Source organism: Oncorhynchus tshawytscha, linkage group LG10 (assembly GCF_018296145.1).
Source record: "Oncorhynchus tshawytscha isolate Ot180627B linkage group LG10, Otsh_v2.0, whole genome shotgun sequence".
Classification (NCBI taxonomy): Eukaryota; Metazoa; Chordata; class Actinopteri; order Salmoniformes; family Salmonidae; genus Oncorhynchus; species Oncorhynchus tshawytscha.
The window spans coordinates 55545060-55560844 of record NC_056438.1 but is presented as its reverse complement, the minus strand read 5'-3'; the positions used below and the strand labels follow the sequence as shown (position 1 = coordinate 55560844).

Here is a 15785-nt window from a genome sequence, read left to right as displayed (position 1 = left end):
TGTCCTCGTCAACACTTACACCTGTGTTAACGAGAGAATCACTGACATGATGTCAGCTGGTCTTTTGTGGCAGGGCTGAAATGCAGTGGAAATGTTTTTTGGTGATTCAGTTCATTTGCATGGCAAAGAGGGACTTTGCAATTAATTGCAATTCATCTGATCACTCTTCATAACATTCTGGAGTATATGTAAATTCCCATCATACAAACTGAGGAAGCAGACTTGGTGACAACTAATATTTGTGTCCTTCTCAAAACCTTTGGCCACAACTGTACATATTGACAAAGTACATGTCCCAAATGGCACCCTATGCACTATAATGTTGGGTGCTGTTGGGGTTTTGTCTGCAAGGTATATCTCCTGCTATGAGACACTTACGATCCAGCCTCCTTCGTCTGTGGTCATATCACAGTAGACCTGCACTCCCTGATTGGCGTCTCTGTTGATGTAAATGGTGTAGACGCCGCTCACGGACTCCCCGTTCAGCAGATGCTGGGCACAGTTCTGAGGGGTGGCAAACAGACGGTTTCCTGGAGCGGAGAAGAACAGAATACATGACATAAGCTCAACATAATGGAGAATGACGAGGACTGGGCCTGTATTCATAAAGTGTGTCATAGTAGGACTGCTGATATAGGGTCCGTTTTTTTAGATCATAATGAATAAGATTATATGGACAGGGGGGGGATCTGATTCTAGATCAGCTATCATACTCTGAGATGCTTATTGAATATGGCCCTGAAATCTGGATAGAGTGTGGAGTGGGGATGAATGGTGTGTGTGTGTGTGTGTGTGTGTGTGTGTGTGTGTGTGTGTGTGTGTGTGTGTGTGTGTGTGTGTGTGTGTGTGTGTGTGTGTGTGTGTGTGTGTGTGTGTGTGTGAGAGAGCATGTGTGTGCACATGCATGTGTGTTTACCTGTTGTGAAGGCTGTAGAGATGATATCGCTGGTCTCTAATCCTCTGGCAGCCTGCAACCTCACAGTGTATTCTGTGATCTCTGCCAGGCCCTCCAGACGGATCCACGTGTCTTCTGCATCCAGGATCAGCTCCTGTAGCACCACACACACACACCACAGAGGGGAGAACACACAGATAAGGGAACGGTAACTGATCCTAGATCAGCACTCCTATTCTGAGGCGCTTTTTGAATGCAGGCCCTGATCTGATAATCCCTGTTGTTATGAATAGGAGTGTAAGCACAGCATTTACCTAGGGTTTTTATCATCATTTATGGGCCTGTGAGTGGATACGGTACAGCAAATAGTTTTAGCTAGATCCAATCCAAAGTGTACAGCAGACAGTAACCCATAGCGGTGATACCATCTGACTCCTACCAACAAACAACAAAAGCACCCAGGCACATTTACAGACATAAAACATTTATGTCAGGCCCATATAAATGTTGAATTCATTTTTCACTGTTGTTGGCTCTTGTACAACTCTGCCCTGTGTTTTTCTAAATCATAAGAGGGAGAACTAAAAAGGAGAGGAAAAGGACCTTATCGGACACTGGTGCTATAAGGAGCTGCCAGGAAGAGGAAGAAGAATGGCTATTTCAGTCTAAAACTCAGTTCCCTTTCATTGTTTTTGACAAATTCACTTTTATCAAGCTTATCTTCTGTCGCAGAGTGGATGGCATACCATTTTTCTCAGAGATCTCTTTTCTGGCAGATGAAATAAAAATATGAGCTCTCTAGGAGCTGGCCGTGACAGCAGCGTTGAACTGCTGAATCTGATGAGGCTTTGAGCCATATGAAATATCTATGAAGAACTGAATGAAATATTCAGCCATTTTGGAAAAAGTTACACATTTTAAGACAACATGTTGGGTGAATTATGCAGCTGTAGTTTTTTTGTTAAGAGTATTATTTATTCTAATCTGGAAGGTCAACATATGATTCATAATCAAACTAACACAGATTACTGTGGTGAATATGACAATTATATTAGCAGAGAGAACAGGTTGGGAAGAATTTATGGGGAATGAAATGAACCTAAGCAGAGAAAAACAACAGAGCGTGTTACTAAAACCAAATCCTCTGTGCATGACTGACACCCACTGGACAAACACAAGCACCAAAAACACCAAAGGTCAATATAGTGTTAGTGCGTGTTCGTGAGTGTGCATGCATGTGTGTTGAAAGACATATACAATTGAAGTCAAAAGTTTACAGACAATTAGGTTGGAGTCATTAAAACTCGTTTTTCAACTACTCCACAAAATTCTTGTTAACAAACTATAGTTTTGGCAAGTCGGTTAGGACATCAACTTTGTGCATGACGCAAGTCATTTTTCCAACAATTGTTTACAGACAGATTATTTAACTAATAATTCACTGTATCACAATTCCAGTGGGTCAGAAGTTTACATACACTAAGTTGACTGTGCCTTCAAACAGCTTGGAAAATTCCAGAAAATATGTCATGGCTTTAGAAGCTTCTGATAGGCTAATTGACATCATGACATCATCACCTCCACAAGTCTGGTTCATCCTTGGGATCAATTTCCAAACGCCTGAAGGTACCACGTTCATCTGTACAAACAAAAGTACGCAAGTATAAACCCCATGGGACCACGCAGCCGTCATACCGCTCAGGAAAGAGACACGTTCTGTCTCCTAGAGATGAACCTACTTTGGTGCCAAAAGTGCAAATCAATCCCAGAACAACAGCAAAGGACCTTGTGAAGATGCTGGAGGAAGCAGGTACAAAAGTATCTAAATCCACAGTAAAACGAGTCCTATATCGAAATAACCCAGCAAGGAAGAAGCCACTACTTCAAAACCACCATAAAAAAAAGACAGACTACAGTTTGCAACTGCACATGGGGACAAAGATCATACATTTTGGAAAAATATCCTCTGGTCTGTTGAAACAAAAATAGAACTGTTTTGCCATAATGACCATCGTTACGTTTGAAGGAAAAAGGGTGAGGCTTGCAAGTTGAAGTACACCAGCCCAACTGTGAAGCACGGGGGTGGCAGCATCATGTTGTGGGGGTGCTTTGCTGCAAGAGGGACTGGTGCACTTCACAAAATAGATGGCATCATGAGGCAGGAAAAGTATGTGAATATATTGAAGTAACATCTCAAGATATCAGTCAGGAAGTTAAAGCTTGGTTGCAAATGGGTCTTCCAAATGGACAATGACCCCAAGCATACTTTCAAAGTTGTTGCAAAATGGTTTAAGGACAACAAAGTCAAGGTATTGGAGTGGCCATCACAAAGCCCTGACCTCAATCCTATAGAAAATTTGTGGGCAAAACTGAAAAAGTGTGTGCGAACAAGGAGGCCTACAAACCTGACTCAGTTACACCAGCTCTGTCAGGAGGAATGGGCCAAAATTCACCCAACTTATTGTGAGAAGCTTGTGGAAGGCTACCCGAAACGTTTGACCCAAGTTAAATAATTTAAATGCAATGCTACCAAATACTAATTGAGTGTATGTAAACTTCTGACCCACTGGGAATGTGATGAAAGAAATCAAATCTGATATATATTATTCTCTCTACTATTATTCTGACATTTCACATTCTTAAAATAAAGTGGTGATCCTAACTTACCTAAGACAGGGAATGTTTACTAGCATTAAATGTCAGGAATTGTGAAAAATGTATTTGGCTAAGGTGTATGTAAACTTCTGACTTCATCTGTATATATATATATATATATATACACTGCTCAAAAAAATAAAGGGAACACTTAAACAACACAATGTAACTCCAAGTCAATCACACTTCTGTGAAATCAAACTGTCCACTTAGGAAGCAACACTGATTGACAATAAATTTCACATGATGTTGTGCAAATGGAATAGACAACAGGTGGAAATTATAGGCAATTAGCAAGACACCCCCAAGAAAGGAGTGGTTCTGCAGGTGGTGACCACAGACCACTTCTCAGTTCCTATGCTTCCTGGCTGATGTTTTGGTCACTTTTGAATGCTGGCGGTGCTTTCACTCTAGTGGTAGCATGAGACGGAGTCTACAACCCACACAAGTGGCTCAGGTAGTGCAGCTCACCCAGGATGGCACATCAATGCGAGCTGTGGCAAGAAGGTTTGCTGTGTCTGTCAGCATAGTGTCCAGAGCATGGAGGCGCTACCAGGAGACAGGCCAGTACATCAGGAGATGTGGAGGAGGCCGTAGGAGGGCAACACCCCAGCAGCAGGACCGCTACAAGGAGGAGCAGGAGGAGCACTGCCAGAGCCCTGCAAAATGACCTCCAGCAGGCCACAAATGTGCATGTGTCTGCTCAAACGGTCGGAAACAGACTCCATGAGGGTGGTATGAGGGCCCGACGTCTACAGTTGGGGGTTGTGCTTACAGCCCAACACCGTGCAGGACGTTTGGCATTTGCCAGAGAACACCAAGATTGGCAAATTTGCCACTGGCGCCCTGTGCTCTTCACAGATGAAAGCAGGTTCACACTGAGCACATGTGAAAGACGTGACAGAGTCTGGAGACGCCGTGGAGAACGTTCTGCTGCCTGCAACATCCTCCAGCATGACTGGTTTGGCGGTGGGTCAGTCATGGTGTGGGGTGGCATTTCTTTGGGGGGCCGCACAGCCCTCCATGTGCTCGCCAGAGGTAGCCTGACTGCCATTAGGTACTGAGATGAGATCCTCAGACACCTTGTGAGACCATATGCTGGTGCGATTGGCAAGACAATGCTAGACATCATGTGGCTGGAGTGTGACAGTAGTTCCTGCAAAAGGAAGGCATTGATGCTATGGACTGGCCCGCCCGTTCCCCAGACCTGAATCCAATTGAGCACATCTGGGACATCATGTCTCGCTCCCATCCACCAACGCCACGTTGCACCACAGACTATCCAGGAGTTGGCGGATGATTTAGTCCAGGTCTGGGAGGAGATCCCTCAGGAGACCATCCGCCAACTCATCAGGAGCATGCCCAGGCTTTGTAGGGAGGTCATACAGGCACGTGGAGGCCACACACACTACTGAGCCTAATTTTGACTTGTTTTAAGGACATTACATCAAAGTTGGATCAGCCTGTAGTGTGGTTTTCCACTTTAATTTTGAGTGTGACTCCAAATCCAGACCTCCATGGGTTGATAAATTTGATTTCCATTGATAATTTTTGTGTGATTTTGTTGTCAGCACATTCAACTATGTAAAGAAAAAAGTATTTAATAAGAATATTTCATTCATTCAGATCTAGGATGTGTTATTTTAGTGTTCCCTTAATTTTTTTGAGCAGTGTATATACGTATATACATAAAAAAAAGTTAAGATGAAGACCGTGAGGACAGTACAGTGTTGGGCTCTTCGTCCCAAATAGCATCCTATTCCCGATATAGGGCACTATTTGACCAGGGCACATAGGGCTCTGGTCATATGTTGTGCACTATATAGGGAATAGGGTGCTATTTGGGACCCATTCTTGGGCTCTGCCTGAATGATGTAATTAGTTGAGAGAGATATCTGCTGTAGAATATCAGGGGAAATTGTTCCTGGTGAGTCATTAATAGGCATATTGCAATGGAATAACCTTCCTAATCTACTTTATTAATATTACTCAGCTACATCAAAGAATGTAATTAAAATGAAAACGTTTCCAGGAGTCAAATTAAAAGATCTAAATGGCTCTATTGCCGAGTAGAGCTGTGCAATGGATCTGTACTAAGCGGTCATTTGTCTGGGTGATATTTACACTGTTTTGATAGCTTCAAAACTCTACCGGTAACAGTCATATTATGGCTCTTGTATTATCAATCATATCTCCTGGGAGGACCTTTGGCTTATTGATACAGCATCGTGTGGGAGCTTGATTGGAAACTCATAGAAAAAGACAACTCTTACCAAAAAAATACACGTCGTATAAGTACAAGGCCACAAATACGGACCACAATACAATAAACACTTACTCACAAACAAACATGGGGGAACAGAGGGTTAAATAATGAACAAGTAATTGGGGGGATTGAAACAAGGTGTGTAAGACAAAGACAAAACAAATTGAAAATGAAAAGTGGATCGGGGATGGCTTGAAAGCCGGTGACGTCGACCGGCGAACGCCACCCGAACAAGGAGAGGGACCCAACTCGGCGGAAGTCGTGACAACTTGCCACTCATTGTCATGCCAATGTTTGACTTGACAATGACAACAATGGAGAAAACAAGAGCACAGATAGATCTGGGAAAGGCTAGTATTTTGGAAGCTTGTAAACACTACACGTAAAACACGTATGGCTCATATTCATTTCCCATTTGAGCCGCTTTGGCTTGATACTACAGTTCACAGTTCAGTGTGTGTCTGTGATTGGGAACTCTTGTTAATAAAGGTAGATATGCCCTACTGTTTTCTGCCTACCTTTCTGCTGCCATCGGCTGATTTGTATGTAAGCATGTAGTTGTCTATGTCTGCGATGGGCGGTTGCCAGGAGATGAGGGCACTGCGGTGGTTCACCTCACTGGCGGTCAGGTTCAAAGGAGCGTCCATGGCTAGAGGGGAGAAATCAGATAGCAGATAACTATGTCCCTGTTCCATTGAGTCAAATCATTAGTGGCTACAGTATGTCCATTTCTAGTATCCAAATACTGTACTTAAATTGGAAAAGTTGCCCAATTATGATCTATCTCCTAATTTGATGAACACCCTTCTAGCGGACCTTAGTTGGAGTCATCCTGCTGCGAATGCATTCTAATCGTCCTTAACCCAGCATCCTTTACTGCTCAAAACTAATCAGCCTACCTGTGCTCAAGGGCTCATCGACAGATTTTTCACCTAGTTGGCTTAGAGATTTGTACCAGCGACCTTTCAGTTACTGGCCCAACACTCTTGAACACCTGCTGCACACTCTTTTTACGGTTTCACTCTTTTTCCTATCTCGCTCTCCTCCTGTTGTCCTCAGGTGTTTTCAGGGGAGATCTATGACAGTTCAGTAATTAACAGTGTTTTACCACTGATAGCCTCAGGCCTCTGGACTGAAGGACTTTCTACATGAGATGCAATGACATCTCCACACAGCAGTAGTACCCACTAGAGAAATTACAATGTGGGTGTCCACACTACCATATCTGCCTCTTCGAGGTCTTATCTGACAGACTGCCATTCTCCTCCTCTCTCCTCAACATGACTGCAATGCCTGAGAGGGCGTCAATCTTAATTTTCCTTTCATCCCCTTTAATTTGGATTGAATCTTTTCAAGCCATGACAATGCCTACATCTCTCTCTCTCTCTCTCTCTCTCTCTCTCTCTCTCTCTCTCTCTCTCTCTCTCTCTCTCTCTCTCTCTCTCTCTCTCTCTCTCTCTCTCTCTCTCTCTCTCTCTCTCTCTCTCTCTCTCTCTCTCTCTCTCTATACCCTCGTTAGTGAACACTATTCTGAGAGATGGGGTTTTTGGACATATAATGTAGAGGTGTCTCAACATGCAAACAGATGGCAAGTGAAGTAATGCATTATTACTATATGATAAGAAAACTTGTTTCCATCAAGAAACAATTAATAAGTGAATCCCCATGCACCGGTTCAGGTGTATACTAAACCAAAGTACTTATTTTGAAGACACATTATCATTTCTAAAACTTCCCTAAATAAAATCTCTCTCGCTGGTCAAGTCTTTTAGAAAGTGAGTCAGCAAATAACTTTATGTTCATAAGAGGCCATCAACACAGGCACATTTTTATCAGAGCATAACAGTCAGCGAAAACAAAACGTAGGCGGAGAATAACAGCATCGAAAATTAAATAACACCCAAATTAAAAATGTAAAAAGTCTCTGAAGTCTGGTGAACTTGGCTACCCCGTTCAGTGATTACGTGTCAACATCAGAGAACAAGACTGGCCCTTGAGTAGCAAAACCAATGGCCTGTGACACTTTTAGACAAATTAATTTGTCGAAAAACAGTGTCTATAAATAAAGTTTTGCAAAAGTAACTGGTTGATTAAATAAATATAGTGGAATTGCCCCCTCCCCATAGGGAGACTTTTACCGCAAGACAAAAAAGCCCCAAAAAGCTACTAGTTGTTCTTTTTTTCTGGACATTTGTTTGTGTACACTACACTTGGCTTGAAAATGTTCATGTGGTTCCACTATAGTGCAGCCTGGGCCTTGCTGCTCCTTTGGGGATATTAATGCCCTGCTGCTGACAGAATTGTTTTGTTCATGAAACACTGAAAATAAAGTTCAGGGCCCGGTTGCACAAAACATCTTAAGTACATTTTCACCTTATCTTTTTTTTAGAGTTTCATAACTTTAAGTCAGTTGCACAAAACATTTTAAAGCAAATCTACCCCTTAAATTAAGTGAAAAAGTTAAGGGTGCCCATGAGGTTTCGAAAACAAAACATCCATCAGCAAGCTAGGTAGCTAAACAATGAAAAGGTGCATAATCCATGGCTACATAGCTAGGTGTCTAGGTAGCTACCTACTCTGCTAACTTGACGTGTTAGAAAGTAATAGAAACAAGTTCAGAAAAAAGTAACAAAAAAAACGTGTTTCATTATCTTCTGAATCAATCTGTTTCTCCTGTCTTGACTGTGGAAGTTCTATTTTGCGATCACAAAATAAATGTAATCTCTTTGATGAGAAATTCATTCAGTGAATCAGGTCTTCTCCATGGTAACCTGATAGTCTTTCTGCCATATATCCCTTCAAACCACAGTAAAACACTTAAATTATGCCCTTCCCTAATGAAATATTTGAGGTGCTCTATGCAACACCCTTAACTTAGGTAAGGGAACATTATTCCTTAAGGTAAACCCTTAAGGGAAACACTTAAGATGTTTTATGCAACTGGGCCCAGAGCCCCAACTCTGCTAATCTACACCATCTTCCTCCCCTCCTCTTCTCCCTTCCCTAGAGTGGAGTAGGTATGATATGATTGGCTTGTGAAGATTGTTAGCTAGCAGTACGGTGTCCATTTTAGGACAGCCTCAGTCCTGGCAACTGAGATTATTTTTTTTAATGTATGAGACTGAGGTTGTCCTAATATGAACACTGTATACCAGCATTAGAGACGTGGTCAGTCCGTGATCACACTGCAAGGGCCTCAATGAGAGGGGAAAGGATTCCTGTTGCTAATTAGACACACTTTAACTAAGAAATGTGAGAGGGCAAACGTTAGTTGAATAGAAGTATGTTTCAAGGAGTTTTAAGTAGCTTGCCTTGCTCTCAGTAGTCTTTGTGGGCTAGTTCTGAATGGGTAGGTGGAACAGTAAGTAGCTAAGCAAGTAAAGTACGTGACATACGTGTTGCAAAGTTGGCGATGACCGTTCCACTGGTCAGGGGTCCCTTGGTAGCATAGAGGGCTACAGAGTAAGTGGTGCTAGGCAAGAGCTTAGTGAGCTGGTGCTCCTGTTTCCCACCATCCACCAGGAAGGTGTCAGCTGTCACTTAAGGAGAAGGAGGAACACAAAGACTCACATTAGAATAGGAGACTACATGAGATTGTAAACAAACCTGGATTTTATGATTACATTAAACAATTTGAATATATAACAGTTGCCTAGGATATGCACAGTCGCTGTCAGGGTTGGTAGATTGGGGTTATTATTGGTCAGGTTTAATTGCATTTTGCTGAAATCAATTTCACTTAAATTCACAATTTCTTATTTGCTTGCACTACTAAACTTTGCACAACCAATCTAGATAAATTGCCTGTTTAATGAATGGCTTACTATATCCCTAGAAATAGGTTCCGTGTTGATGATGAAAAGTAACAGGTTAACAAACCATTTCTGCCAAGATGCTATTGCCTAGATGAGTCTGGATTAGTAAATGAGAAATCACACTTAATGAACACACTAGAGTCAATAGAGCACATTGGCAAGAGGTTGCTGAAGAACCATCATTTGTGGCCATATTGATGAAAGCGGCATCGACTAACAGGTTGATGTCTGAGCTGATTTACAAATAGCTGTCCTAGGCCGCAGCCCAAATGGCAGCCTATTCCAAATATAGTGCACTACTTTTGACCAGAGCTCTATGGGTAATAAGGTGCCATTTGGGACACAACGCTAGACTTTCTCTCAGAGTCGACCTGGCAGGAGTCCACCTACAGACTCAGGGTGCTCCACACTCTCCACCCCTGTGGCGGAGATACATAGTTTGTGAGAAGAGAATAATTCTGCCTACCCTGGTTGCAGGTGAGGGTGAGCACGTAGTTGTCAACGCTGGACAGAGGAGGGTTCCACTGCAATAAAGCTCCTTGTGGGGTAATGTTGAGGGCTGTCAGTTCCATTGGCATGTCCATCGCTGCATCAAAGAGAGAAAGTGAGAGAGATAAAGCGAGAGATGAATACAAAAAAGTGGGTCAGAGGGGTTCACAGATCCCACCCCATCACTTTACTAAATTCCATTGACTGTATGTTCCAATTACAGACCACCATGTGGACTATACTGTATACTTCTGCAGAGAAGTATATAGTCCACATGGTACTGCAAGAACCATTCTTGAGAACACAGAAGAAAACAGCTTGCATCCAAACATGAATAGTTCTAGACCACACCCTCATTAATGGGAAACAGCTAAGATCATATCTAGGAATCATAATCACACTGCCTCACATCTCGCACCATGGATAGAATGGCTTTAATTACACTCATTACTTTAAATATTTAATTGAATCCAATGAAAGCTGACAATTTTAAATGAAATAAAATGTAATTAGATTAGACTGAATAAGCCAAAACTACTTAATTAATCAATCAATGTATGTAATAATCTATTCATCAATCTCTGTGTAGTTATGATATGCCTGACTATGTGCCCCAACCAGACCAAAACCTTACTTGAAGGGTATCCAAGGACTTCAGCACACATTCAATACCCCATTTATACCACATCCATAAGCAGAAGCCTATATAAGCATTGTATAAATTAAATAATGTAGTGTAGCCTATGGGGTAAAAATGTGTTATGAAGTTCTTGGTACCCTTCAAGTAAAGTGTTACACATTGCCCTGACTGTTTGAATGCTGGTCAGCTACAGTATCAATACAATGCAGAAACATACACCCAGAGTCTGCTGAGCCACAGTACGTCTCTGTCCCAGCCACAGCCATCAGCTGGACAGTTGACTCCAGTCCAGTGGATCGTGGACACTCATTACCTTTGGAATTGCAGCTAGTGCCTCGGAGCTTGGCATCGGTCGCTACCCGGCAGGCAGGACTCTCCAGCGACTGCAGCAAACTTTCCCTTAGTGCGAAGGATCTTAACAAGTTGACTGTGTTCGTGCTTCTGGCCTGCAAGTGGGGCGCCGACCCAGTTCGGGGCAGAGCTTCTCATCTGACAATCTGGATTTCGAGGCACTTTTATCAAATTCTCATCTCTCTCTCGTATAGAAGGTGAGAACCCTCTGCGCCCCATTTGTCAGATAGAGCGCCTCTCTCCATAATATGTTTTATCTCGCTCTGGCTGAATCACACCACAGTGGAATGATATTCTTCGGGCTATGACCCTGTTTTAATGAGCCCTGCCATTTGTCCTATAATGCTCCTTCACACCACTTTGTGAAACAGGGCCTGAGATTCATCATAGCGTCTGCGTTAGCAGAATTCTAGTGTTCCTCTGACAATACGTTATTAGAAAAGTAAACTCTATAACTACGAAATGGTATTGTGTGCTTTTTTTCTAGTTTTTAATTACACTGTGATACTGTACACTCCTAGATTTGTTTTTGCAAAAGGATCCTGCGGCTGTCCCCATAGGATAAGCCTTTTTGGTTCCCGGTAGAACTCTTTTGGCTTCCAAGTAGAGTACTCTGTTGAAAGGGTTCTACATGGAACCAAAAAGGGTTCTACCTGGAACTCAAAGAGGTTCTCCAAAAGGGTTCTCATATGGGAACAGTCAAAGAACTCTTTTGTCTCCATATAGCACCTTTTTGTAGTGAAAATTTAGATAGTTTTCTTTTTTTCTGTGTATTTGGGGTGTTATGTAGCAGCAAATATGTATTTACTAAGCATTTGTATTCTATTCAAGTGTAAAAAACAACAACAATACAAATAAATTAGATTTGGGTATGTCATTTTAGGCTAACATTGAAAAAAAGGGTCCGATCCTTAAATTAATTTAATGATGCCACTCTGGCATTTTATTTCTCCAGGCTATCCTCTGGCGCTATTACAGTAGCAGCACCACAGGCCCTGCGTCATTATAAGAAGAGTTGGCAAATGCAGAGCACTTTCTTCCACTTTAAAAGTGGAGAGCAGCACAAGCAGAAAGACTTGAATTTTGCTCTTTCTACCTCTCACTCTATCCATCTCTCTCTGTCTCTCTCTCTCTCTGTCTCTCTCTATCTTCTGTCTCTCTTCTCTCGTTATGAGCCTGCTGATTTTGGAGCAGAAATCTCTAACTGGCTCATCAGTATGCGGTGGTGCGCTTCAGGATCAGCTGGATGATTATGCATGCAGTGGAGAGCTGGTTAAGCCCAGGTTAGTGGAGTTCACTTCACACACAGAGGAGCTGCTGCAGCCTACACACCTCTCTCTGGTGGCTCACTATCAGTGAAATATATCTCACATCTCACACAGATCAATGCTGAGAGGTCTATCTGACTGACTGGCTGATATACTGACAGAGGAAATGCAGAGACAGATAGGAGGAGAGGCTACCAATTATAAGGTCAAGGGGGTAACAGTAACTACATTCACTGCGGCAGCAATGAGAGGCATGTAGCCAGACATTATTCTACTGTCTGTATGTCTGTGTTGGAACACAATTTCTCAGTGTGCAGCTGGCGATGTGAGCGCTCCACAGAGTTGGTACTAGGAATAAAATTCACTGAAAAGACAGAACATTCCATTTATCTTTGAAATAGGCAATGTCTGACTCCAGAACATTTTGTCCCCCCATCTCAGACCCCTAGGCGCAGACATATAATGACAAGGCTAGCTTTCATTTTTGTATACAAGCTGAATTATTGAACAAAACAGAATTGCATTAGTTGTTCTGTAGAATTGTGCAGGATGTGGAGACAAAGATTCCATAAATACAATGTGTACACAATGTGTGCGTTGACTTTTGGAGCAAAAACATTTGACAAATTGTTCAGTCCCTTTACATAGTCACTTTCTATAGTGGCATTGTGGCTGAGATAGTAAGGGGTGAGGGGTACCAAAACAATTGGTGTAGTATATGTAATAATATGTGGAGTGGAATGTGGATACAAAAATTATATACTACGATGTACATTTGGACCAGTAAAAATGTACAGGGGAAGAGTGGCATTGTGACTGAGATCAAAGTTTGCTCCTTATGGGGACCATATTGACCTGTGAAGACACTGGTGGTGATGGACTTGCTTTCCTGGCTTCCCCTCACGGCATTCAGGTTGATCTCATACTCTGTTGCCGGGTGGAGGCTGGACATGGTGTAGTTGGTCACGTCGTTGTCAATCACGATGCTGTCCACTCGCCCTGAGGAAAATGAAATAAAAAGTATTTTAATCTCATTTCGCACTGTTGCTGCTGTCATGCTATCTTTCCTCCACGAGACCATGGAATAACAGTTTGGTATTTTATTTAAAGGCCCAGTGCAGTCAAATTTCACATTTTCAACTGAGGAAACTAACACTGTAAAGGGGTGGAAAAAGTGATCTGTTTTATTTCCCAATAGTTGCTGGTTGAAAATACAATCTACACAGCACCTTCTAATCAGCATGTTTTGCACGGATGGAGTTTTGGCTTGCCTGGTGTGCGATAGACCAATAACAAAGCAAGTTCCAAACCTTTCTGCCAATAATAACTTGTTTTCAGGTTACATATACCTCCCATTAAGCCCCTCTGCTCTGGTGGATTGATCCACACTGTGTTTAAAGCACCTCTTTGGCGCCCTTCCCCTCCCCGCACAGACCACTCCCAGACAGTCTTGACAAACATTTTGCTTGAGAAATGTTTTTTTGTTGTTGCTAAAATAGCTATTTTTATTTCTTGTTGACCATTGAATGGAAAACTAATCCAGTAAGTTATTTAATTGTTACCCAGAATGATTTGATATTAGGATCAAAAATGGCTGCATTGGGCCTTTAAGTAACTTTTCAAATAAAACATGTCTTAGCCTACCTCTTGCTGATTGGTAGGACATCTTGTAATAGTCAAAGGGGGCAAAAGGTCTCAACCATGATATGATGACAGAGTCTTCAGTGACATATGACACAGTCATCTCTTTAGGTGGGTCCATTCCTACGACAGAGAATAATAGTACATGTTATACTTGTTGAAATTTGGCCAAATTGAATAACTCTCTTAATTGAGAGAACACGTTGGAGATTATGGTGAAATTATCAGACCAAAGGTGAAGACACAACAGTTCACCTGACACAATACTGAATCCAAACATTACAATGTTGCTTTTACTGTATGTGCATTTGACATTTCCTGTACTTTTCACAGCATTTCTTAGTAACGAAATCTGAAAATACTCTGGATACATTCAGTAACATAATATGAAGATAATTTACATCTTGCAGAAGGTGCAAGATACAAAAAAATGATTACAAGGGTTTGAGTGAGAGGTCTAACTGGTGCCTTCAAGTGGCCACACACCTCTCCAAACTGTGCACAGTTCCTAAGTAATTTCAATGCTCTTTTATGACTAAAGTAAAGAGCTTTCAGCTATACTTTTTTAAATATATATTTTTTAACTCTCATAGCTTTACCATTGAGGAACTGAAACAAGCACACTTGTATTTATTTGGTTTGGAACACAGCCCTGCATCCCCACCATTACACAATTACTGTTGTTGTTTACTCAATCCAAAAACGTTCCATTAAATCGCAGTCTGGGTCAGGTGGACATCATTTCAAAGCTTATTCTATTGACAACGTGGCTAGCTACATTTTAAAATACAATTGTACAGTGTTAGGCTTTCAAAAGGCACTTCAAACAAAGAAATTGTAATTTTGGTGGGCGTAGAATGGAGTCATGAGCACATTCAAGTATGTTTTCCATGGCAAATTTTGATCACAATACGAAAAACATAGGCTCATTCTGTTCAGGACAACACAGGGTATAACGCATGTCATCCTTGCAGCTATGGATCAAACATAGTTGTCATATGGAAATGTTAAGTGCACATTTGGAGTCATGTGTGTGGTATGACATCAAAGCGGTTCTTATTATGATGCTCAACATCTCATCTTTCAGAACACATCGACTCCTCTCAATTTACAACATTTCCCTCCTCAGACAACAACAAATGTGCAAAAGTAGCCCAATTAGTGGGATGGGGGCATCTTCCTGTCGCATGCTGGGCTCAAGTTTATAACAGCTGTCAGTCAAAACCGATAAAGCGATGTGAAGTGGAGAAACTGAGCTCTGACATCCTGTATAGCATGTTACAGTAAAGCCACTGCTTTCCAATGTAGGTGCTTATCAATGATAAAATCAGTCATTTTCAACCTGAATTCGGGAAGATGGACTGTGAGTGGAAAGGGCTATTAAGACACACACTATACACTCATACAAGACACTCTTGACATTTAACTTAACCTTCTTATCGAAGCTGCTACCTCCGTGTGTTCAATATATTTCAGCACTTTGAAGTCTATGCTTTCCATATATGAAAGGAAAGGGTTTCAAGGGAATACTGCCACTACCTCTCTCTCCAACCAAGGTGGCTGAATTGAGGAGAAAACTGAAGAAGGAATTCGGCAACTTTTGGAGCGCAGTGGAAGTTAAATGAAGAGTATATACAGACACTTCTTTATTGATAAAACCAACACATTTTCCTGTCATAGTGTAAGAAGCACTGTGTTTATCCTGCACATTAGGTACATTATAAAATATGTAGGTAAATAGCATGCTGTGCTGGCCAGAGCCAGG

The 15785-nt window shown here is 41.8% G+C and overlaps 1 protein-coding gene across 2 annotated transcripts in view; it reads right to left on the bottom strand.

Moving 5' to 3' along the window:
• LOC112260458 (tenascin-R) overlaps positions 1–15785 on the bottom strand; it is a 126737-nt gene that overhangs the window by 10659 nt on the left and 100293 nt on the right. For both annotated transcript variants that reach the window (XM_024435592.2, XM_024435593.2), the window contains exons 12-18: positions 14024–14143; positions 13235–13378; positions 10098–10217; positions 9212–9355; positions 6335–6465; positions 917–1049; positions 379–530 (exon numbers count right to left, since the gene is read on the bottom strand). In XM_024435592.2, coding sequence (XP_024291360.1) covers positions 379–530; positions 917–1049; positions 6335–6465; positions 9212–9355; positions 10098–10217; positions 13235–13378; positions 14024–14143 — 944 coding nt within the window. The remainder of the gene's footprint in view (positions 1–378; positions 531–916; positions 1050–6334; positions 6466–9211; positions 9356–10097; positions 10218–13234; positions 13379–14023; positions 14144–15785) is intronic.